This window comes from Falco cherrug, chromosome 4 (genome assembly GCF_023634085.1).
Source record: "Falco cherrug isolate bFalChe1 chromosome 4, bFalChe1.pri, whole genome shotgun sequence".
Lineage (NCBI taxonomy): Eukaryota > Metazoa > Chordata > Aves > Falconiformes > Falconidae > Falco > Falco cherrug.
Window position 1 is genome coordinate 26,027,688 of NC_073700.1, and position 27,551 is coordinate 26,055,238.

General features: G+C 39.7%; 1 protein-coding gene across 6 annotated transcripts in view; it reads left to right on the forward strand.

The window, feature by feature from the left end:
• ARHGAP17 (Rho GTPase activating protein 17) overlaps positions 1 to 27,551 on the forward strand; it is a 47,905-nt gene that overhangs the window by 16,909 nt on the left and 3,445 nt on the right. For 3 of the 6 annotated variants that reach the window (XM_055707204.1, XM_055707201.1, XM_055707205.1), the window contains 18 exons: positions 6,139 to 6,178; positions 9,929 to 10,033; positions 10,857 to 10,933; positions 12,024 to 12,135; positions 12,333 to 12,409; positions 13,131 to 13,242; positions 14,031 to 14,099; positions 14,261 to 14,342; positions 16,437 to 16,564; positions 16,957 to 17,068; positions 17,620 to 17,701; positions 18,151 to 18,231; positions 18,968 to 19,081; positions 19,436 to 19,527; positions 19,662 to 19,818; positions 21,040 to 21,282; positions 23,371 to 23,534; positions 23,965 to 24,576. In XM_055707204.1, the coding sequence (XP_055563179.1) occupies positions 6,139 to 6,178; positions 9,929 to 10,033; positions 10,857 to 10,933; positions 12,024 to 12,135; positions 12,333 to 12,409; positions 13,131 to 13,242; positions 14,031 to 14,099; positions 14,261 to 14,342; positions 16,437 to 16,564; positions 16,957 to 17,068; positions 17,620 to 17,701; positions 18,151 to 18,231; positions 18,968 to 19,081; positions 19,436 to 19,527; positions 19,662 to 19,818; positions 21,040 to 21,282; positions 23,371 to 23,534; positions 23,965 to 24,576 (2,459 nt within the window). Of the gene's footprint in view, positions 1 to 6,138; positions 6,179 to 9,928; positions 10,034 to 10,856; positions 10,934 to 12,023; positions 12,136 to 12,332; positions 12,410 to 13,130; positions 13,243 to 14,030; positions 14,100 to 14,260; positions 14,343 to 16,436; positions 16,565 to 16,956; positions 17,069 to 17,619; positions 17,702 to 18,150; positions 18,232 to 18,967; positions 19,082 to 19,435; positions 19,528 to 19,661; positions 19,819 to 21,039; positions 21,283 to 23,370; positions 23,535 to 23,964; positions 24,577 to 25,577; positions 25,602 to 27,551 lie in introns of all 6 variants that reach the window. The other 3 variants (XM_055707203.1, XM_055707202.1, XM_055707206.1) reach the window with 2 other exon arrangements.

Sequence of the window (27,551 nt, forward strand, 5' to 3'; positions counted from 1 at the left end):
GCGTGAGTCAAGGTTTCTGTTTCCACTTCGACACTTCAACTGAGTCACTTGTTCTGTTGTGAATGTCCAAGTTTTTATGGCTCTTCGTGTCAAGTTTGCTCTTGTTGCATCCTTGTTGGCTGTTCAGGAGTATAAATTTCTACTGGTTTTGTAGCTTTGACCTGCTCTGGAGACCATCCCCTGGGTTGGAACTGATGTGGTCATAGGCAGGACACTGCTGTGAAGCCAGTGAGATCTCAAATACTGGTTAAGGAAGCTATTTCTTTCTTTTTTTTTTTTTTTTAAATCTCTTAATAGAGCCATTTCATTTTATGCATGGAAATGAAAATTCTTTCCCCATGGAAGATACACTTTTATCTCAGGAATTCTCATGTGCCATTTCCAGATACACAGAGAAGACTTCTGGCCTGAAAATGTGAAGGAGTTGTAAAATAAAAAGTGAAGGGACCAGTTTTAAGCCTGTGGGGTGAGAGCTGTTCTGCTTATCCTGCTCACAGCTGAGCCAGGCAGCAAGCTGCAGCAGAGCCCTGCACCCTGAGCTATGCTGTGGGCTGGGCTGGGCCTTTCTGGAAAGAAGGAAAGAAATAAAATGAATGATACTATAAAACACTTAGAGAGGAGGCCAATTGGGGGCACATGCAATAAATTTTTAAAGTGTTACAGCAAGCTAAGGTAATTAACGTGTCTAGAATAAAAAATACAGCCTTTTCACTCTCAGACCTCCTGGATTTTTTGCGTGGAGTGAGTGAAGGCAGTTAGTTCTGGCCATGCCATCCCCAGATAGAAAGCGACACCAGCGTTTATGTGGCGTGACATATTTCATGTTAAGTGCACTATCTTCTGTCTTAAATAGAAAATAAAAAGTGTTCAAAAAATCAATTTGGCAACAGAAATTTTGTTGAGAATTACAGTTTCTCAGTGTTATGGTATCAGAAAATGAGAAGTTAGCTCTGCTCAGGTTTTTTGTCTGTCTTGGAGCACCTACTGAGCTCTACTTAGAGCTTGACCTGTTCTTTGCTGCCTGTTCCCACCCCGGAGCTGCATCAGCAAGGTTATTTGTCTGAAGGGTGAATTTGGGGAGCTGATTTGGCCGAAAAGGAACTGTTTTGCTCAGCTTATTTTCAGTCAGCTTGGCTGCCTGACCTGGCTTGCACCCCAGCTGAGCCAGTTGTTGAATCAGTACAGGAGAGGGGCAGGGAAGAAACGAAGAGCTGCTTTTGGTTCCCACCGAGGGCAGCCCACGGAGCCCTGTGCAGTGGGCAGGACGTTGTGTGAAAGTACTGTTCTTACGGAATTCGGTGGTTTTATCCACTTTATTCTTTAAGGGGGTGATTATAACTGTAACAAATGATCAATTTTCTTTTCAAAATCAGTCTTTTAAAATGCATTCTGAATTTTAATTGGAGAACTTTGTACCAGTTGATTCATGCAAAGGTTCTGGCATTAACAGGTAGCCTGCTTAGTGTTATAGCAGGAAAAACTTCATTTTCAGTTCTCAGAAAGCTTCCTTTCCCGGGGAACCAGCTCTGTGTCTGCTTCCAGTGGACTAGCAGCTGCTTTCTATTCAGGCAGCTGAACACGGCTGCTGCGGTGGGCTGTGATGCCAAGCCCTGTGCACAGAGCCCGGTGTCCCTCAGGATGCTGCCGGTGCCGTGCTCTTCCCCCCCTCACGTCACCTCTGTCACCGGAGGTGTTGGGAGGCTCGGGGCTGGGCACGTTCCTGTTTCCCTGCTGCATGCCTGCAGATCCTGCCATCTGGAAGCACGGAGATGGCTCCTGCACAAACTGCTTGGTCACAAACGGCACTTTTGGGGCCCCCGGCATGCGGGAGGAGCTCGGAGGGCAGGGCATGCCTTCCCCATTAGTAATGGCTTGGAGGGACCTCATTTTGCAACTGAGCGTTAACTGGACTGTGTCGAGTTTAGCTGCTGGGAACGTAAACAGCCGTAGTTGCTGTAGCCTGGGCTTCATGATCCCGGTTTGGGACAGGCTGTGTTCATGATGTCTCGTGGGGGAAGCTGGCAGTGGAGGGTCACCAAGCTGGAGGACAGCTTCCAACGCTGCTGGCTTGATAAAGCCCTTGGGAACCCTCTCTGCAACTAAATCTTCCAATTCTTAATCAGTTTGTGATTCCAGAAGGATTTCTTCATTGCTTCGTGCTACCAAGTAGATAAGATACAAACAAGACCTAACAAGGACAGGAACTTTTAAGTAGCAGTGAAAAAGAAGTTCTGTTATTTTTTGTAAGTTTGCTAAGTGTCTAATTAGCCGGCAGAAGAAATTAGTGTCCCACAAAGCTGCAGTTAGATTAAAACTTTAAACTAGTAGTACCTGTTATTCAGAGGGAGACAGAGGTACCTTTGATGGTTGGTGGCTTTCTCCCTGCTCCAGAAGGAGGTAGGCTGTGCTGCTATCACAAGCTTGCATTTTCTGTTTCATGGTTGTGGTTGCTGAAAAATGGTAGCATTTAGTGGCTCTTTCTTGGCTTATTAAAGGTGGAATGTGGGCCTGCAGGAAGGGTGAGGTCTTCCCTCTCTGCATTTCCGAACCTGACATCATCATCAGTGGCTTTTCTAAATCAGCACTGGCCTGGTGACGCTGTCCTGCTGCCACTGACAGCTGGGGAAAACATCCCTGGCTTCACAGGAGGAGATCTGGATTTTCAAGCTGTGACTTTAAATCCTTGATAAACCAGTTAGGTGTACAAAGAGTGCTTAAGATAAATATTTGAAAATTGTTTTGCACTTCACGTAATGATACATAATCTGTGGGTAACCATATTTAAAATGGAAACAAACTTCTGCTAACATTATTACTGAGTCATCTTTGCTTTTCACTCCAACAGATATAATTTCCTAGGAAGAAGGAAGGGAAGGAGAAATTAAACTTTTAATCAGTCTAGAGTTGTATGGAAGCTGTATTCTACTATTTTGGTGGCTTTAAGTTAATTTTGTAGCAACAGCCATTCAAAAGCACCCAGTAACTTTATAGTAGTATAATGAAAGGTTCTGTTGAACACAAATACAGGATAATGTTGGAAGGGATGTTGTTTCCTCTAAAGATAATTTCTATAAAATGCATTTTGTGATTCCCAGAAGCTAAAAGTGAGCTTAAGAAATCTTGTAGTAATTTGATTATTGCTGCATGGGTGGGAAAAATTCTGTGAATTCTCAGTCAGTCACTATTCTGGTGATTATCAGCAGTTCAGTGGTTTTAATGATGTGTACATATCCAGTTAAAAGTACTCTAAACGTTCTTAGTCGTTTTGTATTATGCCACCTGAGGTGGCTGTTTTATTTCCTAAAACTGCCAGTTAGTTTAAAGTTGTGTGTTCTCTTCTGGCATGTCATAGCTTTGCTCCTGTGGTGTCTGTTTCATATCACATCAGTATGTAAGTGTGTCAGCATCCAGGGTGAATGAACTGCTGAAATGCCTTAGTCTAATCTAACTTTCTCTTACACTGAGCCAAATTAGGGACTGTAGAGAGATACAGGGGAGTCAGTTGCGTAATGTAGATGTAGAAGCCAGTTGTGTTTTTTTCTTAAGCAGATTTCTAGGCAAAAGAAGGAAACTGAGACCTGGATATACATGAAGATGGAGAAGGCAGCTGCTTGCCCATTATTTTTGCCGTACCCTTGTTATACATTAATCCCTCTACACCATGTGTGTGGCACTGCTGCTGTCTTGCTGCTTTTCCAAGTTACCCTGGAAAGATTGAGCCCATAGCAGGCCAGCTGCTGGAGCTCTAGTAAGCTGCCATACTAATCTTTGTTAAGTGCTGATTGCTTTGACTAGAAAATTTTAATATGCTTGGAACTGCAAGTAGCAATTCTTAAATATCAAAGTTAAATCGTTTCCAACAGGCCATTTTATTTATAAATGACTACATCTCTTGTTGAAAGAAGTCTGTGTTTTTGCAGAAGAGCTGTGTTGTTTAGCGAGCTTATGGCAGGTAAACACAGTCTGCTCAGCATGCTTCCTTCTCGGGGCTGCACCCCTTCATCTTCGCTATGTTGGTCCTAGTGTGCAGTGTGCTGTCAGGATGGGATTTTGCACAACAGGTATTTGAATTGGTGCCTCTTTATATGCATTGCTTAGGCTGACTCGGTATTTAAGGTGAGCTGTTTGTTAAGAAGTGTCTAGGTGAGGCACAAAGCGAAGGCGATGAGTTTGGTAGCATTGTATAGACTCTGTGCCATACAGCCTTTTGTAAAGGTGAGTAAAATTTAACTTTGTGAAAGCTGTTGGTGAAAAGCATCTGCTCACCTGTGGAAAACAGGACTGAGAAGAAAATGGTGTTTGAAACCAAAAGCCATGTTAGCCATGGTAAATACAGCTTCTTCCTCATGAAAGGCGCATACACTATGAAATTTGGGTTTAGAAATAGAAGTGGCTCATCTCTTACGCAGTCAGTCGAAGGACAGAAAACTGCTCAAGAATTTTGTGTTAAACCATTATCATGCACAGCACTATGCTTCTGTAGAAATATATAGTAGCTCTGTATTCTTCTGTCAAATCAGCTGATGTGTGTAATAATTGCCACTTAAGATTAGAATAAAATTTGTTTAAGAAGGTGCTGTTATAACTGGAGTATTCTTACACTGTAGTTCTTCCATGTAGTTTCTGGTGGGATTTTGCAAGACTAAAAGTAAAATTAAAATTCTAATCAAATAATAGCTCTCAGGATGTAATTTCGATCAAATGCAGTATTTCTATTTGTGTGGAAGAAAAGTTTATTAGTCTTGTGTGCGCCTTCCTAAACAAATATTACAGTGCTTGCAGTTTATTTTGCTGTCAAAAGTTATTTAAGTAGCTTTTGTCTTAGTCTTGTTGAGGTTTTGAGCATTACTGCATTCTGATATTTAATTATTAATCACCTTATGGTTCACAAATAGTTCAAGCAGATAATGTGCTGTGAAATTGAAGTCAAATGCCTTAAAAACAAACAACACTCCCCCACACCCCCCAGACTTAAAGCAGGTGAATATTGTCTCTGGAGGCACTTTGCACGTTGAGCTGATAAAGCCTGATCAAGAAAATGAGCTTTCTGTGCATGTTTTGCAGTAGGTTATTAAACAGATTGCAGGATCAGAAGGAAGTTGGTGTAGTAAATGAGGAACTCTTGACAGCAGCAGGGGAAACCCAAAACAGGAAAATGGAGTACTAGAGTACCTCCAAGTCCTCTGTAGTAATAGACGTGTAGTAATGGTGAGCAGTCAAGTAGAAGAGATCACGGGTGAACTATATTTATCTTTATTTTATAGACCTAGCAAAGATAGGATAAAGCAGTGTTATAGCAAGTGAGTCAACACAAAACAAATCTGTGTCAACATCAAACAATTAAAAGTTTATGTATAAACTGGGATTGGAAAAAGGTGTGGAACTGTATGTGTAAAGGTTTGAGTATGTTTGTAACAACTGTTAATATTTTGACTGGAAGTATGTGTAATTATTCAGATATTTGTCTGTTGAGCATAGACCATTACTGGGAAGACTATTAACTTCTGATGATCTTTTTAAGTAATAAATCTTTTCTTTTAGTATTATGGAAGTGAGCAAAATGAGGTAATGGGAGATTTCTGGTGAAGGTTGTCTGCGTGTAAGGTTAAGGGAAAGTATTCAGGCTAGCATTTCCACTGATGGCTGATTGATAAAGCTCTGCAGTGGTAACACATAAAAAGATGAAGTTGGCTGGCCTACTTTTCTCACGTCTTTATATTCCTTTACCTTCAGGTGCATTGATAACATTACTGGTTTAACAACGTGGAGTGAAATTCAAGTTGCTTCAATAAATGTTTGCATTCAAGTGAAGTTACTCAGGATTCCAGTTTGCTTTATGTTAATCCATGTGCAGTCTGAAATATCATTTAGAGCTTGGTGCAGTGGATTTGTGCTGTGGGCTGAGGATTCCTGGAATGTCAGGCTTTCCCAAGCAACCTGTGCTGGGCAAGTCATCAGTGTTCACTGGGCAGGGGCCGGCAGCCAGTGCTACGTATGACTGTGAACACAGTGGTGTTTGCAGCAATGGTCGTAATGGGATTATAGCTTGAAACCGAATGGGTTCTGTGGAAAGCACTGTAGCATTTTTTGACCCTGAACATGCTTATTAGTCTGACAACTGTGTTTTTCCTCCCTTAGGGCTGAGAAGACAGAGGTACTCAGTGAAGACCTGTTGCAGGTATTGTAACACAGTTAATACATGTTTTTTTAAATGGTCTTTGTGACATTTGAGCCTTATGAGTTTTGTGGATTACCTAGTGTGGGGGGAAAAAATAGTGCAAGTGACAGAGATGAAAATGAGGATGTCTGTCTGGCTTCTCAGCATGTGAAAAAATATGATACAATTTTGAGTGGAAAAACTCGGGTACTTCTGTTTCTGAATCTCATCATATGGCTTGATGAAGTGAAGGAGGAAGCATTTTAATTAGATGAACTATCTTGTTAAGCTTATGAACCATTAGTGCTAATGACTTGCCAATCTGATGGAGAACCATGAGCTGGGAAGAAACTATGACTAGGCACAGCTGGTTTCTGTCTTAATTTCTCTTTCTCTTGAAGAGGTCAACTTGGGCCTTAAGAGGCAAAAAATATGCCAATTACTTGCTAATAGATAATGTCAATTTTTTCGGAAAGTCTGGAATTGCTCTAAATAAGTGTGCAAATACTTGTTGTTTAGCTTGTGATATTTGTTCTCAAATTTGTCACATTGACATTTGATTTGTTTGCAGACTTGTCATCGTTTTGAAAGTATACCATCTAATCAGATGTTACTTTCATGGTGGAATTTTAGTCACAGCTGTTAGATTAACAAGGTTCGCTGATTACACGGAACAATTGACTGCGGACTTGTTCTACATATTTCTCCTCCAGTGGCTACTTTGTGAAAGACTTTTTTTTTAAAAAGGCAGAAAGTAAATTGCCTAGGGAAGTCAGGCTAGCTGCTCCATGGGACCTCAAGTGAAGTGGTTATTTCAAATCGATTACAAAGTATCTTAGTGTGCTTAAGTTCAGGACCTGTATATGAAACATGGAAGCCAAACACATGATGCAAGCCACTTTTATTTCAGATCTCCAGCTGTTCAGATTCAAGTAGAAGATGAGAGACTGTATCAGCCTTAAAACTTGAGTTCAGCACAAATACGTGAAATCATCTCAAGTAATGGTGAAATGAGCTGAACTGAAACATTTTACCCTGCTTTTCAGGGGACTGCTTTATTTGAACCATAAATGTCTTAACAGTTTGACAATGCTGTTTTTAATTTTGAAGAAATGTGTACAATTAAATGGCGTAAAGGATGTTAAAAACACCTTGATAGCCTTCGAGGGCCCATCTGTTTTCTTGGTTAGCTGCAGCATAGTAACAAGAAGTGAAAGCCAAAAGTACTGCTGCTTGTTGCCAAAAAAATTTTGCAAGCAAGGCTTTCCCATGCACAGAGCAGACTGGCTACACCCAAGTGGAAGAATTTACTCACTTGTTTGTTTGCTCTCGGGGGCTTGTGGAGGGGAGGGAGGCTCTTATCTAACTAAAGAGCTTAAAAGCGTGGTACTGTTCACTTTATAAACATGTTTCACAGAGTTCTTTTTTATATTTAGCTCAAGCTTTGCCATAGGACTGCTGTAGCTTTTTTATGTTTTCTGAAGCGTAATACTCCATTTCAAGTATCTCTGTGAAATGTGTTCCTGTCTGAAAGACAAGGAATATAATTCAGTACTGCAAAGACTTCTACAATAGACCCACTTTCTGGCATGCCCTTGTAGCATATAATAAAGCAATTGTGTGATGTTTTGTACACCGAGGATGCCCTGTGGGTACAGACAGCGTGGCCTGTAGGTCACATTTTCAGTTCAAAGGTAACTTAAGGCAGATAAATGTCCTTCATGGCTTTCCTGACATCTTTGAACTAAAAAGCAGATTAGAGAGGAGAGTATATTATCATGGAGTTCTGGGGTCATGTTCCTCCTGTCAGTCTTCTGCCCTTTGAGTCTGGCATTCAGACTGCCTGGGAAGAGGCTATTGGGGCCACACGTGCTCTGAGTCTTCCTAAGAAACGTAACCATGATGCATGGCTGGTGGGGGCTGCGTTCGTCTGCTGGGATCTGTAAGGTGCTTCAGTTACAGGATGTCACCATGTTTCAGGTGTGGAACAAAACAACTGCAGTCAGTATTTTTAGAAGTGTTGATTATGTGACCAAGCAAAAATAAACGCTTTCACAATGGATAGTTTAAAATGTGTTTGTGGTATTTAATTTTGAAGATAATACAACAGAAATGAATAGTCTGAGCTGCAACAGGAGACCACAAACCGTACCTTCTTGTTCATATATCTTTATATGGACTTTTTTGAAGTGGATTTAATTTTGAGCTCGATAATATATGCTCTGTAAATAAAAAGCAATGCCTTGTGCTTTCAGGGCAGTCCTTGGGCAGTTTCTCTGCACCTTACTCTACCGTAACAGACTTGAAGCTTTTTGAGCACTTCATCTTGTGGCTGTCAAGAGCTTTTAGTCCATTTAGTACCTTATGTAGCCAGTGAAACTTCTGTCTACACTGGGCCTTCACTTGCCAGCCCTACTACACTGGTTCTTTTTCACCTTCCCTTTGGACATGCAAAGGCTGCTGCTGGGTGGCACAGTCCAGCTTTGGGTGCTCCCCCCGGCAGCTTCGCAGAGCTGCTGCTCCCCTTGTCTGAAAGGAAACTGGGAAGCCAGCCCCATGGTTGCTCCTGTGTTCAGGACAGGGCTCCCACCTCCAACAGCAGCCTTCTCTGGAAAAATACAATGGTATATCTCCTGCTTTAAATCCAGGTATGGAGCTAACATGGGGCATAATCGCTTAGCACTGAAATTACTACTCTGTGAGCTAATCTGTATTTATGATTGATAGGAAAGCTGGGGAGAATCAGTGCCCTCCTGAAAATGTAATGAGTGATTTTCAGAGCTGTATCAAAACCTGGCATCTCTTCAGATTATTTCTACAGATGAAATCTGCTGGGGTTTTTTCTTGCTTTTTAAATAGAAGCCATTCCAAAGGGCCTCCTTTTATTCTTGGTGAGTCATCAAAATGCAGATAAACCACATTCTTTTGGTGCTGTGTATAGAGAGCTCAATGCCATAAGCAGTTCTGTCCCAGCACTCATCACTTTGTTTGCTTTTGGTGTTTTCTGAAATAAAATAATCCAAATTCCTTACTTAAAATCCCTTAAAAGAACAGTTTATTAATGTGTATCTTTTTCATATTCACAGTCCATGTGTTAAGCCATGTTTCAAATATACTATGATAAACAGAACGCTTGTTTGTGTATTGATGCCTGTTTTTTCATTCCACATCTCTCTTGAATCCCATTAATCTCTCCCTGAAAATAGTGTTTTGCTTAGCATATAGGAACTTTGTCCTTGTATTTAAGGGTCAGAGAAGGAAACGCAACAGAATGCTTGCAGTGCCTAGGTTTGGCCCAGTGTAAAGGAGCAGTCAGATATGTCTTTAGTCTTCTACTTTACAAGGTCACAATGAAAAAGTGTGAGTGTTTTCCCAGTTTTGTCACTAAATTAGTGTCTTGGATATCTGCACATGCCATTCATCTCAGATGGCAAGTATCAACCTGAATCTTTTGCTGAGATGAAAAATAGGAGCAATTTTTTTTTCTCCCTTTTCCACTCCAAGTCTTGTGAGCATTGCAAACTCTGACTGAATTGCTGTGCCACTGAATCAGGGGTGGGGGGAAAGCAATTTAAATCTCTTTCCAAGCATTTTTGCTGTCAGGCACTTCTGCTAAGCATCTGAACTTCTTGTAAGCTGTAGAAGTTGAGGAAATATGCAACCCAGAACTAAGTGTGGTACAGGGGGAAGATTTTCTGCTGAGGCCGGGGAAATAACTTCTGTTTTTTCTTTTGTTTTCTCTTCCTCCTCTCTCCCCCTCCTGCCAACTAGATTGAGAGACGTCTTGACACTGTGAGATCTGTTTGCCACATTGCACAGAAGCGATTAATTGCATGTTTTCAGGGCCAGCATGGTACAGATCCCGATAAGAGACATGTAAGTATGATTGCCCTTTGGCTTATCTACTGAGACTAGTATGAATATGGTCTAGCCTTCTAAATACTAATCCGCTGCTATGCCTCAAATTGTCCAAGGGAGGAAGAACTCTGTAAAATCATCTCATGTGTTGACATTATTTGGTAAAATACTGCCTGTAATTCCCCATCCAAATATAACAACACAATTTTGGAGTACCTTAGTAGTGTCAGAACACTCACTTTTTGCTGCAGTATGTTGAGTACTTACGGCTTTCACGAGACCTGACTAAGAAAAGGTACTCTACAACTCTGATCAAGCTCCTCATATTTAGAATTACCTTTGTGCACTGACATCTCCAGTTAACTTTAAATGTTTTTCTGTGCCCATTTGATTTCAGCCCCTCTCTAGCAAAGCCACAGGTAGGTTTTCTTTAAAGTGTTAGAACTAGAAATAATTAATATTCAAGTTTTCTCCTTTTATTGACTAACAGAGAGCTCCTGAAAACAGGGGCACACAGAACAAACCCCTGCAGAGACGGATGACGAGCTGGTTGCTTAGATCTCAAGTTAAAGCTGTTTACTTGTCTTTGACAGTACTCGAGATATGTTTTGGGCCAGTCATTTCCAACTAAGACTGAGAAAAAAGTGCTCTTCAAAGTGTTTGGGAACGGGAGTCTTGAGGCTTGAAACTTTTTGTGACTTGGCATTTTCTTAAAGTCAGAGAATGAGCTGCATATGTGTATAATAGAAACCATATGGAAGAAGAGAAGAATCTTAGAGGGGATGTACTGGGAAAGCTGGAAAGGATGACTAAGCTAAGCACTGTTTCTTCTGTTCCATAGAAAAAACTTCCTCTAACAGCTCTTGCTCAAAATATGCAAGAAGGATCTGTCCAGCTAAGTGATGAAACTCTGTTGGGGTGAGTGGTTTTCTTTATAAGTTGCAGTCTGTCATTTTATTGCCTGCAGGGCTCTTATTAGAGGCTTTGGGTACACAAAGGCTGTTTTCAATCTAATGAAACTAATTATTTCTAGATTCCGTCTCTAATCCAAAGGGAGAAGTAGTGAGCAAGCATTTCTTCTTGAGTGATTCTGGGAGCAAGTTTTAGGCTTGCTCTGAATTGCATTCCAGAAGGTTCTGGTTCTCTGCTATCTTAAAAGCTTCTGAAAATGGCTCTTATCCTTTGGAATTAGTAGAATTATTACCTCCATTTAAAGTTTAGAATTTAGTGTAAATACTTGCATTCTGCAGGTTTGCATTAACGACTTAAAATAATGGCAGTTTGCGTTAATGGGTTCTAGTTTAAAATAATTTCCTTATCCTGGTGAAGTGCATGATTTGCAACTTACAGGAAAGTGGCTGAAACAAATGAATGTCAGTATGCTGAATTCCTAGAGCAAACGTGTTTCCTCATTGCTGATGGGAATTCTGATGGAAACAGTGTAGAATGACCTTAAAAACCTTGGTGTGCACTTTTGTGAGCTGTCGCAGGAGATTTAAACATGGATAAAAATCTTAGAGAAAATAAGGTTTTTCTTAAAACAAGCTTAAAACAAAGGTCAAATCATGGTTTTGGAACCTGAGATTGCTGCATATGTGATTGCTTAGTATTGTGGTGTTAAGACCTTTTCATATTAAAGGGGCTCAGGAGAAAATTAAATACTGCATTGAGCAATGTTTTCTGCATCTGGTGAGATGGAAGGATGGGCTTTGAAATAAATACTGACTTCTCTGCCCTTAGGGCCAGTATAAGTCACCTAGATGACTTAAAGCCTCCAAAAATGTTGTAATGGCTAAGGAATTTTAGAAGACAAAGGTTTAATAACACTCCTTGCCTATACCAACTTTGCCCACAATGGTGTAGAGCATCTTGGGTTTATGCCATTATGCCCTGTGTTACACAGCCCAGAGCTTTCCGAAAGGTAGCAGACTATAAAGGGCCACCACTGTTTTGTTTTGTATTTTTCTTCTTTAGTCAGTAGTAACTCACATTTCTATAATTCTTAAAGGAAAATGCTAGATACATGTGGCGATGCAGAGAACAAACTGGCAATGGAGCTCTCTCAGCATGAAGTGCAGATTGAAAGAGAAGTTTTAGATCCATTGTGTCTACTAACAGAGGTAAGTCACTTTGGCCTGACTGAAGAAATAAATCCAGATTTATGAATAAACAGGACAAAAAAGGTTCATCTCATTGCTAATAAACTGTTCTAATGAGTCATGTGTTAGTGGTGGAAAGCGGATATGAAATCTGCAAAATGAAGTTTGTTACAATAAACAATTTAAAAATAAATATAAGTCTTGAATTCTCATTCTAGACAGAGATCCCAAACATTCAGAAGCAGAGGAAACAGCTTGCAAAGCTGGTGTTGGACTGGGATTCTGCAAGAGGAAGGTAAGAAATTTTTTTTATTACTAGATCCTTTCCTATTCATGTTAACTTCTTGTTGACATCCGATCTGATGCTGGTTCTTGCTTCTGAAATGCTACTGCATGCGTGTTAATACTTTGCTGAAAATACCAAACTGAAATGTAGGTTACTCAAAAAAGGACTCATGACTACTAGATCCAAACAGAATCAAGATTTTGGAGCTCTTACGTGCCTATATATAATTGGAAAAATGCTGAAAACTCATCTTCCTTCCAGTTCACTTAAGAAGACAACGTAAATACTAAGGAATAGGAGTCTCAGCTTGTAACTGTCCAAGCGCTTTTACAGCATTATATTGATATTGTAGTATTATATTGATCCATCTCATTGGTAGGGTCCTACGTTGTTCAGTTTACCCATAAGTCCCTTTAAATGGTCTTAAACTGTGGTGATAATTTATATAGCATTTGCTGGAATTGGTAGTTCTAACATATTATACATCCATGTTACAGACTGTGGAGAATGTGGGATTTCTTGTAGGTTTTTGTAGTTGTTCAGCTGTTTGTGAATTATGCCAGTGTGTCATAAATGGTGTGTTTTGAACACCTTCCTTAGTTCTGTTGCAAAACGTCTGAAACTGTTGGATTTGTTTCCTGTCAAAAGAAGCCAATTTAAAGGATGCCATAAATGGAGATTCTTGTTCAATATTCATTTTCACCAAACAACTGACGCTTTTCTTCCATAGATATAACCAAGCCCACAAGACTTCAGGAACAAATTTTCAAGTGCATCCTTCAAAAATAGAATCTCTTAAGGAAGAGATGGATGAAGCTGGAAATAAAGTAGAACAGTGCAAGGTATGACAAGATGAGTCTCTTTTCTTTACATACCTCTCATTAGCATCAATAGCAATCAGAATGTGGCTGCTTCTGTAGGCCTTGCATGTGGAACTGGCTGTCAGATTACTGCAGCTGTATGTGGCTGTTAACAAACCGTATGTCTTAAAGGCTTGTTAATGCTAGCTGATTGCTGTCTTAATTGCTTTAATTTAACGAGGAGCTTTTTTGTTGTTTTAAGATGGATATTTTACATTATTTTCTGTTTCAGTCTGAGAAAGTTATGAGAAGGAACGGTGTCTTAGTCTTTACTGAAATGTTCGGGGCATCTGGGCTTCAAGCCACTGAGTAGCCATGCAGTGTGAGCTACCTGGTTGAAATTCCAGCTGCTGACATAGAAGGAACATTCTGACTATTACGGCTCTGAGAGTTTACGTTCAGTTTCACTTCTCAGTTGTCAAATACTACATTACGCCACAGTAGAGCTGAGCACCAAAAACCTTTTAGTGGTGCTTGTCTTTGTATGCACAGACTGGCTGTAAATAATGTAATGCCAGTTGTTGACTTAAGTGGGCAACCGCTTTGCTATATAAAACCTGTGCTATATAAAAAACATGAGGCATTTTGAATGAATTTTGCTTGGAAGAATACATGTAGCAGAGTAGATGGATTACTGACTTCCTGTACTGCCCGAATCAATGGTTCAGACTTACCACAAGCAAAATAAACATGTCCTTCTGCCTTTCTGTATAAGTTGAGATGCCCTTGTAAACTTGACGTGCTATTTTGCATTATTTTCTTTTTCAAAGGATCAACTAGCAGCAGACATGTATAATTTTGTGTCTAAAGAAGGGGAATATGCCAGATGTTTTGTTATGGTGAGTATGTTTTTCAGTACGACTTAGATTGCAGCACGTATGTGCATAGACACTCAGTTCTCAAAGATAACATTTTGTGTGCTAAACCTTCTAGTCTTATATTATGTGATCATCAGAAGCTAATGCTCTTTTTGTTTTTAAAATGTGGCTTCTGTTCTCAGTTATTAGAAGCACAAGCAGATTACCATAGAAAAGCATTAGCAGTCATAGAAAAGGTCCTACCCGAAATTCAAGCCCATCAAGGTAAAGTAACCTGTGCTCTGGCTGATGCTTCTCCTTGCCTATGCCACCTATGCACAATATTCTCCTCCTTTATCTTGATTCTCTTGCATGCAGACTTATTTAATAAGGCCATTTTGATCTACTTAACAATTCTACATTCCCAAGCATAATTCCATCTTTGTGTTTCCTGGAGTTCTCCAGCCATATTTTAACACACTAATAAAATAATCAGGTTTGGTCTGATACCCAAGAGGCTAAAGGAAGGATTTTTCTATTTGCTTGCACTTCTTCCGTGATATCATGACCTTTTACTAATTCATACCTGGCTTATTAGGCCAGTGAAAGTTTTGTTGTGGTTTAGGAAATTCTTAGGGTCCTTGCTGCTTGACCGTTTACTAGGTGATTATCAGAAAAACTCCCCTTATTCGAAGGAGCTCGATTTTTTTTCCTCCTTTTATGCAATCTTTTTTCTCAGTGTGCACACTGCACTGCAGCTGGCTAATGGAGTGTTCAGATTATTGTGTTAAGTGTCAGCAATTAAGAAAAGAGAGGTATACAGCTTCATTTCTTCCCCATGCTCCTAAGCTTTCCATTGTCAGTGGGAGTTAAGGTGTATTGCTAATGGTTTGGTATGAGGACGCACTGTGTGTTGAAATTGCTATCCTAAATACAGACTATACTGTCTCGTCTTCTTCGAAGCAATTAGAAGATTAAGTAGGCTGAACAAAGTCTGGGAAAATTATAATCTGAGCTGAGCAGTTGTGGACCATATGCAAGTTGTAAAAGATGAACCATTTAAATATATAAATAAATACGCGGATCTTGCTGAAAGATGAGCTATTCTATCTGTATTCTGTTGATCTGATGGGAGACAAGATAATGCGAACAAATGCTGCTTACGCAGTGTCCAGGCTGCATTATGGCTGTATGGAAGGTTATCTGTTTACAGATGTGACTGCTTTAAATGTTGTTGTTGCTTAGCTGCTTTGTAAAAACATTTCTTATGACAAATGCTTCAGAACAGATTAGCTTTCCTAGAAGGTGGGCTGGGAGGCATGGTGTCCCAGTGGTCCAGTGTCTAAAACCTTAAGTGTAGGGCATTACTTCAGTTGTGTTTCTAGCTGTAGTGTAAATTAGCACAGTAAATTAGTGTGACTTTGAACAATTACTAAGTTTTCTCTTCCTAATGTTTGCTGTAGCTTGCAAAACTGGGGAAAATAACGTGTGCTTCTCGTGGGGTATTAATGAATGAGAGGAACTAAAGCTTTATGAGGGATGTAGTTGATGTGGTAAATTAAATCCTTTGCAGAAACATATTGTCTCTTCAGAGGACTCTTTCAAAGTCTTTGTCTCTCTTGACAACTTTTCCACATAAAAGAAAACGCATCTGTACTAACAATAACCTTTTATATCTGCATTTTTTCAATTAAGACAGCAGAAATGGGTGGAAAAAGTAAACTGTAGGAAACAAGAAATTCACATTCAATTTGGAAAAACTTGTGCCAATTTCGACTTTCAGAGTTAAGCAACAGTCAAGAAATGGAATTGAAAATCTGAGCAAGTGTTACAGTGACGGGCTGTTGACATGGTTAGTCTAATGTAAGACACTGGGGCTGTTAGCATCCATCTGAAGTTGCTGATCCCTTAAATCAGAATCAGCAATAAATTTTGTGTTAACAGCTCAGGTTTTATGCACCTTAAATATAGTTACAACTAAGATCAGCCCTGGTCATGCAATCTGGACAAGATTTTTTTCTCAAAGATTCTTGCAAATTTAAGCCTTTGTGTCTTGGCAAATTGGAATTAATGTGACTTACAACCATGTGGTGGCATTTGTGTTGAGGCCTAGTGGGACATGCACTTCCAGCTATACAAAGGATTGTGATACTCCATCCAGAAAGATGCAGAAGTATTTTTTTTTTTTTTTTGAACAGCAGCAGGCTCATTTTCTCTTTCTCTTTACTCATGATATAAGGGACTTTACCAATCAAGGGCTGTAAAACTCCTACTGTACTCTTGAAAATGTCTTTGCTGTACTGGAGGCTTTCTTTTCTTGTCTGGGACATAATTTAAGTGTTAGATATTTTGCTCAGTGTTTTGATACTCTCCAACTAGACAAATGGACTGAAAAACCAGCTTTTGGAACTCCATTAGAAGAGCATCTCAAGCGCAGTGGTCGTGAAATTGCAGTCCCTATTGAAGCCTGTGTAATGATGCTTTTGGAAACGGGAATGAGAGAGGAGGTAGGTAATAACATATCATGTGCTATGAAGGACAGAAAAAAAGAGCTCAAACTCTTGGACTGGTGTCTGTACTTTTTAACAAGTTGCTGAAGTAATTTTATTTGTTAATGTAGATGATAAATCTTTTGCAAAAGAATAGCCTTCATCATTGTGTGAAGTATCTTCGAGATGAATGCACCTAGAATGAAAAATGAGGAATTGGCCAGGGGTGAGGGGCAATTAAAACATTGCCAGATGGCAGTGACACATTGAGAGCCAGCCAGGTTGTAACACTGCAAGGTGATGACACCAAACTCGAAACTGTTCTGAAAGAGGCTGTCATAAAACTTGTACTGTCTCATGCTTGTATTAACATGTTGTTACCAGTCAAATATACTATTTTTATTATGCAGGGCTTATTCAGAATTGCTGCTGGAGCCTCCAAGTTAAAAAAGCTAAAAGCTGCCTTGGACTGTTCAACTTCCCAGCTTGATGAATTTTATTCCGATCCCCATGCTGTTGCAGGTATTGTGAATGTTCTGAATCAAAGCCAGGTATAAACTGATACAACGCAAGTTTATACTGTACATTTAACTGTTGACTTGCTGCGGTGTAAGGTGTTGATCTCTGCAAACTAAATTAAAATTGAAAGATCGCTTAATTGCATGACAACATAGATAAGTAGAGGGTGCACATGCTCTTCCCACTTGATGTATTCATGTCTGCATGACAAGAGCAGTGTTTAAAATTCAGGTGATCATAGTAATTTCCTCTCATGACAAAAGTGTTAATATGGTCAAGGGAGATCAGAGCCATATGTAGACCTTTAAGGTCTTTGTTCTGAAGAGATGATTCATAGTTTTATAGTACATGTTTCTGTCAAATTACAGGGATTACTGAAGCCCTTTAGTGTGAAGTGTTGAGCAGATATACTGTGGTAGTGTCAGATTTTTTTGCTATTTCACTGGAACTTGGGTCCTATTGCATAGATAAAATGACAAAGCTGAGGACAGAATTTTAGATGAAGGCTGAAAGCATTAGCTAAGAAGCTAGCCTGTTTCTATTTTGCATTGCAGGTGCCTTGAAATCCTATTTGCGAGAATTGCCAGAACCTTTAATGACCTACAGTCTATATGAAGAATGGACACAAGCTGCAAAGTAAGTGTACTAAAAATAGTTGTATAGGAAAACATTCTACATACTTTTATCAAATCATGTTTTTTCATACATGAATTCAAAGGAAAGACCAAGCTTACACAGGTTACTTTCTGGTTTTGCTCTAACAGGTAAATATTTTGTGTAACAAATTATTTTAAATTTTGTGGTTTAGCTTCATACTAATTGCACAGAACTGTGGTGAAATACCTATTTTCTATTTAAACTAAGGGGTGCTTCAGACTACTAGCTGCATAGTATTGATGCTTAAGCAGGGTTTTTTTGTTGCAGGTAGAGGTAATTCAGGGATTTGACTAGCAGGTTATAGAATACAAAACAGTGCATTTATCTGGCATAAATGGAAGGTTATCCAGTCATCTCTTTGTTCACTGCAGCAGCAACAATTTTCTGATCTGAATGTAAGATGTAATGGAATATTATTTTCCTTCCAGTATTCAGGACCAGGACAAAAAGCTACAAGAGTTATGGAGAATTTGTAACCGATTACCTAAGCATTATCATGCTAATTTCAGGTATGTATGAACATCTGTTGACCTGCAGCACAGCCACTTTCATGCTAGAGTACCACATTTCAAAGCTGGTTAACCAAAACTCTTAATTCAGGTTCTTTTTCTTTCTTTTTTTTTTTTTTTTTTTACCAAATTGAGTTAGGTTTATAAAAGGATATCCTGTTTTATCAAGTAGTTGGTGTGCATTGGTGGTGGTAGACTTCTTCAGTCAAGTTAGTTACTGTGGACTGTAATTAGCGATGCATAGAACCCTTGTACTTAAGAGCCATGCTGTTGGTAATAGTACCTAACTTTTTACCAGCTATGCTCTTCATTGTATTTTTGCAGTCTTAGAAATCACCTGAATGTATCTTATATGTGTAATTTTTCCTTGTGGTTTTGTCTTTTGGGAATGAATTGAAACAAAACCAGCTCTCGTGACTCTTTGAAGTGTGCAAATTCCATTACAAGATATGAAAATAGCTGTTGAGTAGGCATTTGCAATCTAAACGTTTTTTCTGAAAAGGTAATAGTTCTGTAGTTCCACTTTGTTAAGTGGGAGATAATTTCTTTTCTACTTAGTTCAACTTCTGTGATTCATGAGTAGAAACTTAGTAGCCAGCTACTCAGCAAGAAGGCTGTTTGTCTTATTTCCATTTTGTTGTAAGCTGTGTTTATGAGTTCTTGAACTTTAACTTACTTGCTTTCAAGAAGACATGCTCTTAGTTCTGCTGTTTAATTATTTCTTTCCTTTTTGTAGGTATTTAATCAAATTTTTAGCAAAGCTTGCACAAAACAGTGATGTTAACAAAATGACGCCCAGCAATGTTGCAATAGTCTTGGGCCCCAACTTGTTATGGGCGAAGAATGAAGGGTAAGTTGTTTTAGGAAACAGAACTTCCATGAAGCTGTAAAATTTCTTACCAGCTTGTTTTAAATCATGTAGACTATTTACAGCAATAGGCTATTTGCCTAATAAATATTTCAAATGTTCTTTCAACCTATGCCTCCAGGTCCTTTTAGGCATGCAATTTTTAGGAGTGTTTTCAAACGCTATGAATGTTACTGAATAGTCTAGACTTCATCAGAGTTTGAAGTTGCTTTTTATATGGTACTTAGGAGTCTTAGTACATCATGGTCAGCATAATTTGTCATTTAGGTAATACGATATTTTTTTTTTTTAATCAATAGAACTCTGTGTAAAGTGTTCTACAAATTTGTTCTGCAGATCCCTTGCTGAAATGGCAGCAGCAACTTCGGTCCATGTGGTAGCAGTTATTGAGCCAATTATTCAGCATGCAGACTGGTTCTTCCCTGGAGGTAAATTCTTGCCATAGTTACAAGAATTTTGTATTTGATAACCCTAGACAGGTAAAACTCTAATAGCTTTTTGCAGTGAGGCCCCATTTTGTATATGTATGTCTTAAGATGTGTTCTGCCTGTCTCTCTTTCAGATCAAGATTTCAATGTATCTGGGGCATTTGTTGCAATTCCTGCTGTTAATTCAAATCACTTGTCACACACTGGGAATGAGTATGAATCTGGGACACTGGAACGGAAGAGGCCTGTTAGTATGACTGTAATGGAAGGAGATTTGTTGAAGAAGGAAAGGTATGTTTCATTCTCGAGTTAGTTTTCAATTCTTAGCCCATTTCTTAGAACTGGACTGCTGAGGAGGCTGTAATTGGACACGCTTTTATTGGTCTCAGGAGAATTTCCTGGAAATACCATAGGTAACAATAGTGATTTATTTCCCCCCCATGTTGTTGCAGCCTGAGGAAGGTTCAAAGGTAACGTATTGGTATTTGCTTCCAGTTATACTCTATGCATGATAAAAAACCAAGCAGATAATTACTGCTTCCAGTTACCATTTTCCTATTACAGATTTGGGGGGGGTCTAAAATCCACTGAAACAGATACTGATAGATGCTACTATATACACTTCTAACTTCTGATATTCCATGGCTTCTTTTTCAAAGCCCATAAGCTGAGGTGGTGTTACCTGGTGCCTTCATGATAAGACTTCTGAGTTGATGATGGTACAGTATACCACAGCAAGCAGTAGAATGCTAAAAAATAAAAATAAAACGTGCTGTTTTCCCATATAACATGTAGTGTAACGTTCATTTATTATCACTCATATCATGAATATTCAAGTGATATGCTGTTTTGTTTTCAGCTGTTTATGCAAATGTTAAATTGTTACCTCTGTTACCTACAGCTAGCCACATGCAAATAGATCAGCACTGGCAGAGGAAGAAGAAAATCAGTTCAAGATTCACTGTCTTTAACACAACAAGAATAAAGTTAAATTGTAGAACGAATGTGCTATATACATTCTAAAATCTGTTAGAATTTTAGTCTGTTTATCCATAATTCTCATTTAAAGACAAATTGTAGTGTATATCCAGTGGCTTTTTTTGACTGTCTTAAAAATCTGTATTCTAACTTCATATGTAATAGAATCAAAATTTATGTGGCAAAATATATTCAGTGAGGAGATACACTGGTACCTAAGGAAATGTATGTATTTACATGTAAAATTAGAGTTGTTTGGCCTCATTGTCATCAATGTCTGTCTTCAAATGTAATTGAGTAGTTTGTTCTACTTCTGTTTAGCTTACCCCTCTGTGTGGATAAGCCACATACTGTTGCATGTCTTAACATAAATGGTGTTATACGCAGAAAGTTGAAGCTTTCCTTGTTGCTGCTTTGCATGCTAAGCAACAGGGGTTGCGTTTGTCTTTGTGGGTTATAACATGCAGTTGTCCTGTTGCTTTAGTTACCTGGTGTTGGCTGGCGTGGTGTGTTTACTCTTTCTTCTTTCTGTAGCTTTGGTGTCAAGGTTATGGACTTCCAAGCGAATCCTCGGAGATGTGGCACTATAAATAGAAAGCACACATCCCCAGCTTTCCAGCCACCACTTCCACCCACGGAGGCTGGCGTGCTGGCTCAGTCTGGAGCGGAGCAGCACTCACAAGCTTCTGTGGCTGAAACAAGCCCAGTGGGTGCTGGTTTTGCTCTCTCTGCTGGCACAGCAGAACAGTTACAAAGTCAAGGAAATGACGATGTCAGGTAAGAGGCATGGCTTCTGTTGGCAGTGGCTTAGCAGGCTCCTTCAGCAGCAAACTGATGTGTCGACTGTATCTGCTTCACAAGGCACCTCTTCTAACAGGAATGCATGTTGTCAGCTGTAAAGCCTGTTCAGGCATGGGCAGAAGGACTGTGCAGGAGCTCTCTTGTCATGTGTATTTTTTCAGAATTGAGCTTCTAAAATAACATACGTTGTTCTGTATATTGCAGAATTGATCTTCTAAAATAAGAGAATTCTTAGGGAAAAAAATGATGATAAAAAAATACTAAAAAATACTGTACTTTACCCATGTTGACCTTTCCAAGTTATACTCTAGAGGTGTCCACGCAGTACAACTATCAGTCTGCTGCTGAAAGAACAAAACCTACCAGTGGCGGTACTAGAAACCTGTTGGTGGTTTGTTATTTCTTGTACATGTCATCTGGATATGTCTTGTGTGTGTGTCTCTCTCCCTTTTTTTTTTTTTTTTTTTTTTTTTTTTTTAATGTCTGTAGCAAGTGTTAGTGATGACCACACTGGCTTGCTAGAAAATTGGAAGTTGATACATCGTATTTTGGTATTGGTTTCTTTAGGACAAGCATGTATACAGGCTTTTTTGCTACTTAATTATTATGGAAACTGTAATCATGTCCTCAGTATTAGTCTACATGGGCTGCAAGACTAATTGCAGTAGCCTTGACTCTTCCTGTCCTGTATGGTGAAAGCAGCACTTTGCATTCCGTATGTCTGTGGTCTGAGAGAGAGAACAAACCACATGTAAAGGCTTGTAGCACTCTCCAAACACTGACCTCTTGCACAGCATCTTGCAGTAAAACACCACCGTGGAGTTTGGTGCAGCACTGACTCTTACATATAGCTTTTGTTCTCAGCTGATGTTTTTAGAAAAACAGCTCATTTGGAAATCCCCTGCAGACTAGTATTTCCTCCACAGGTATCTTTTTGTGGCAGAGGCAGCTAAAACAAAACCTTGAGAATACTGTCTAAAAGCTGCATTTAAAATCTGCACGGACTCTGTGTTCAAGTACTTGCGATTTATTAACAGCATTTGGAGAAATTAGGATTGCAGTGTGCTGGAAAAAGTGTTTGAAAGTTAATCCTTTTGAGATCAGTAAAATGCTGCAAGAAATTATAAAGAGAGAAACAAGTGAAGACTGCAAGTGCACAGCAAGCGGGGCTGGGGATGCTGCCTTGGACCAACTCAGCTGGTTCATAATAGAGTGCTGTATTTCCCTCCAATTCTGTTGTCTTCATAGCCAGAGGTCAGGAAGAGCTGAGTTTCCTCATCTGAATCACAAAGGTTTTACAGGGATTGCTCCCTTAAGATAAGTTTTGGTGTCCCACCAAGGTAAAACCTTCATTCCAGGTAGGGCAGAGAGAAGGCTTCAGCCAGCCAGTGATGAGAAAAGGACCACTGCTCTCTCCACACCCAGCTTTTGCCATCCCTGGGCCCTCATGAGGGCTTCCAAAAGCTCCAGGGACTTCAGCGACGAGGGCTAAATCTGCCTCGCCTGTATGCTATACTTAGCAAGTTGGCTCATGTCCTTTGCAGTTTGGTTTTTCTGGCAGAACTTCACGGTGCCATCACTTAGTGCTTAGTAGCTAGGTCTACCAGATAACTGCAAGCAATTTGGATGCGATGCTGTGACAGAATATTTTGAAAAGGCTAACAGTTATAGGGGTGATAGGTATATTTGCATGAGGAAATCTGAGAAGGTCTGTTTTTAAAGGATCTGCAAGTGCACTGAGGGTTCATTAGCATGGAGACTGTACTCCTATGTATCAGTATTGCATTCAGACAGGTACTGTGACCCTGCAGAACTACTTGGATTCCGGATTCAATTTTGGTAATTGATGTTTTGTACAGGCTTGCCTAAAGCCTATTTGCCACTTATTTGAAGAGCTGCAGCAGCATTCAGTCTGTGAGTAAACAGCAGCCAGTGCAGAAGTTTTTCTGAAGCATTTGAGGGTCAGAACTGTAGCACAATTTGTAATGTAAACTTGAACAGGTGCAGCTGATCTGGGCACGGTATTTTACAATCACCTTCTAATTTAGGATTTTTAATTTTCAGTACCTCAAAATCAAAGGACAACACATCTTCAGCTACTCCTCCACCCGTGAGAAATGGTGGGCACGCGGGCACTGTCCAGAACCAGTCAACAAGTAGCACTAATCAGCTTTCTGTTAATCAGCCACAGAATGCGGCAGGTCCCAGTCCCCATTCAATGAGGAGAGGTGTGTGTTTTGTCATTTGGTTTTCAAGCTACTAAGTTCCAATTCTTTATGTACTGCAAAAATGCTTAATAAAATAACTTTACGGTATCTCTTTCTTTATTATTATTGGTATCTCTTCCTTTATTACAGACAATGGTTTAATCGCTTGCATTTCACTAAGGCCTAGTTATAAATGCATCTTTGACTTTTGAACTCTGTCGTGAATGCTGGCAGTAATGTGTAGCAGTGCTGTTTAGCAAAATCACTCAAAGGCTATTGATCAGTAAACCTGTGTACACAATTCTGTAGCTTCCTATTGGTATTGCTTTTGATAGCATGCTATTTTACTTGGATAACGTAGCTGAGCATGCTTTTGTGCTGCTAATTTCTTTCTTTCAGAAGTTTGGTTTCACAGTACACAACCATGAAATCTCACCTCTTCTCTTAACAGCTGTTAAAAAGCCTGCGCCAGCCCCTCCCAAGCCAGCCAACCCACCGCCGGGGCAGCCGGCGAGCCAAAGCTCTGCCCCAGCTGCTCAGCCACCGTCTGTCTCTCCAAAACCACCTGCTAGAAGCTCTTCTCCTCCTGCTCAACATGCAAACCAAGGAGCAGCCCAGCCCTCCACTTCCCAGGTTTCTGCACCTCGGAGATATTCCAGCAGCCTTTCCCCAATACAAGCTCCCAGCCACCCACCACCACAGCCCCCAACACAGGCTACTCCTCCACCGCAGCCCAAATCAAACAGTCAAGCATCTCCTCCTGCTGCACCCAGCAGTGAGCACGGACCAGAGCAGCCCTGTTACACTCCTCCGCAGACTCCAACACCACCTGATACACCCCCTCTAGGAAAACATAATACTAGCTCCCCATCGCCACAGCCATCTGCTCAAGAAACCTCCCAGTCTCACTCTCTACCTCAGAGTGGTACACTGCCGCGGCCACGGCCAGTACCAAAACCCAGAAACAGACCTAGTGTTCCCCCTCCGCCTCATCCTCCTTCTCAGCTGGCTGGAGATGGTGTTATTGCAAATCCCACGCAAACAGCTTCCAAAATAGTCACAGGTGAGTGGATTCTTTCATATTCAGTGTCTCCTCAGGGAGCAGAAATGAAGAAAAAAACACCTGTAGCTGTAAATGAATTTGGGGGGAGAGGGAGTGAAAAGTGCAGGTAACAGTTAAAATACTAAATTGCTCTTATCTGGTTAAAACGCCCACCTGCCTCTTCTGTGCACGAGGATTTGGGGCACTTCCTCAGTGAAGATTTTCATTCCTGAGGCAGAAGGGTTTGGGGGGAACTTAGATTAGCTTGCTTTATTTTTTTTCCCTGTTTTGGAAGCTGAACACTATTTTAGCAACCAGCTCTCTAGGGCTTTCTCCAGGCTCAAGTGTCATGGCATTCTCAGTTATGCTTATACATCTGTTGCCAAAAGCAAATATTTGGAGGAGGGAGAAGATGTAGCCAAGGATAGTGTATTTCGGCATATATGAAAGATAAGAAAATGGCAAAACTGGTCACTGATACATGTTCTAATAGACAAGGTACTAACGCAGTGAATGTTCTGCCTTATGAGAACAAAGTCTTCTGATGTGCTTTTAAGTTGGACAACCAGAGACTGAAGACCCACATACACTAAACTATATCTTAGGTCAGTTTCTAGATAGTTCTTCATATTTTAAATGCAGCAGCCACCTTCTGTTTTGAGACATTCATGAAGTAAAGAGAAGCTTCCTGTCTTCTCACAGGAGCTTCATGAAGCATGTAGTTACTAGTTTGATAACGATAATGTTAATTTACATTTTGGGGGGGGGGGGGGGAATGTAACTGCTGAGGACAGTCAAAACTAGCAGATCTTGAAATGTTCTGCTGCGTCTCTGCTTATTTTAGGCAGTTCTAAAGGAAAGCATAATGGATATAGGAGACTAATACTTTTAAATCTACTTATATTTAATAATGGTTAAAACTTTCCAATGACACTGCAGCTTCTCTAGGGTAAGACTAATGTATTGGAATGCAAAGTATAAATTCTGTTGCCTAACAGCTTTACCCCATGATGCCTTCACAGGTGGGGATGGTTACTGCGAATAAGGTTTGTACTTACCAGAAACATGCAATATAAGCTAAAATGCTCCTGCACAGCAATATTTTATTTGTAGCTTTATTTTGTATATGCGCTTTGGAATATGTGCTCTCTGTCGACTCTGTGTTACCTCATTACTACATATCATTCTGTTTGTAAGAGATTTTAAGACCTATGCTGCTTAGTTTTAATAGTCCTGTGAACATTACATTATTTCTTCAAAGAAATTGTAAAAATATCTACAATGAAGTGAGTAACACTTCACCACGGTCACCAGAACTACTAGTCCACAAGTCAAGTGTGAAGCAGTGACCCATTTAAAACAGGTTTGTTCTTACCAGTGCAGCCAATATTGAAGCTCATGTGTTTTCCTACAATTGAGTGTTTTATGGTTACATTTTAATGTAGCTTTCACTTTAGATTTTCAGTTATTTTTAACTTCTTGGAATTTATTTGGCAAAATACATGTTCATGTGACTAAACCGCTTTTCAGAAAAGCACCCAGGAGCATCTGCACTCTGGCATGTTTGCATTTGCATTCTGTCAGCTCCAGCCTCACTAATAGTACTAGTCTGTTCAATCGCAGCTGCCAAACGACACATTAATAATCTTACTATTTGTATGTAATGGGTTGGAGGTGCTACCTTCTTAAGGTAACAACTGCATGACAGGCTGAAAATGTTGAGGCTGCATTCCTGAATCATCTCAAGATTTGACTGCTTAGAGGAAAAAACTGAAATTAGTAATGGATTGAGAAGTCAAGTTGGAAGTAGTTTGTTTTTTTTTAAAATCGGAGAAGTAAATGAGCTGCTTAAGCAACTAAAAAGTAGCTTTGCTTTTTAAAATAACAGACTTTTCCTGATTGTACTTCTGTTCTTTTTGTCAGTATCTTTAAATTACAAGGGTGAAATTTCCAGACTGAATTCATAAATAAGGCTGAGGTCTGGATCTTTACAACATTTACAAATAAGAATGGGAACTGTGCTGATGAGTCAAGCTTCAAGGAAAGACTTACCCTTAATTTTTAAGTTGTGTTTGATAGGTTGACCATATTTGTTCTCATTTTGGGATTTTTTTATTTCTGAGGAAATTGCTTTGATGATGGCAGACAAGCAGGGCTTGTTACACCCCAGTGTAACTGGAGAAATACTTGACTTCTAAATAATATCCAGCTGGTGCGCAGGGGCCTGCTGTATTAGTGGAGGAGTTTAAGTTACACAAGGCAAGCATCTGCTGTAGGGGAGTGATTGGCACAGCTGAGGCTGTACAGGGACAGCAAATTATAACTTCGTGCTGACTCCTTTTCAGCTAAGTTAGAGGCAGAACAGAGGTACACAGCTGTCCTGTAGTCTGGATAAATAATAAACAAATTGAAATCAACAGTGTTGAAATGAAACAGTGTTAAAACTGGAGAGACTTCATATCATTCCTTTCAAGCACAAACCATAGCAAATTGGCCATGTAAGTTGTGTACAGTAAATGAGAGTATGAAAGCTGTCATGCAGGAAAACCAGTAAAGGAGGGCTGATGATGAAAGATTCTCTAGCAAAACCCATAAAGGAATAAAGGAACATAGACAATCTAGTATGTTTCGGGAGGGGTGGGGAATAAAACATCGTTGGGGAATACTTGAAGTGATACTCAGGCTTGCCTGCAGCAGTACACTTAGTACAGGATCATCCACTTTTTCCAGATCAGTCTTTTTTTAAAGGATTAATATATTTTGTGAATTAACACCACTGCATATTACATGAGAGTATCTGCTCTAACATTTACACGTGCACATATAAACACTTATTATAGACTGACTTACCTAATTTCATAATGTGAAATGGCTGGTTTTAATTTTAACCTTAACTAGTGGAGCAAGGGAAGACAGATGGGAATAATGGAAGCCAAAATTAAGTTTCCAGTGAATTTCATAATATCAGAACAGGAGTTCTGAATTGTTTTCAGGAT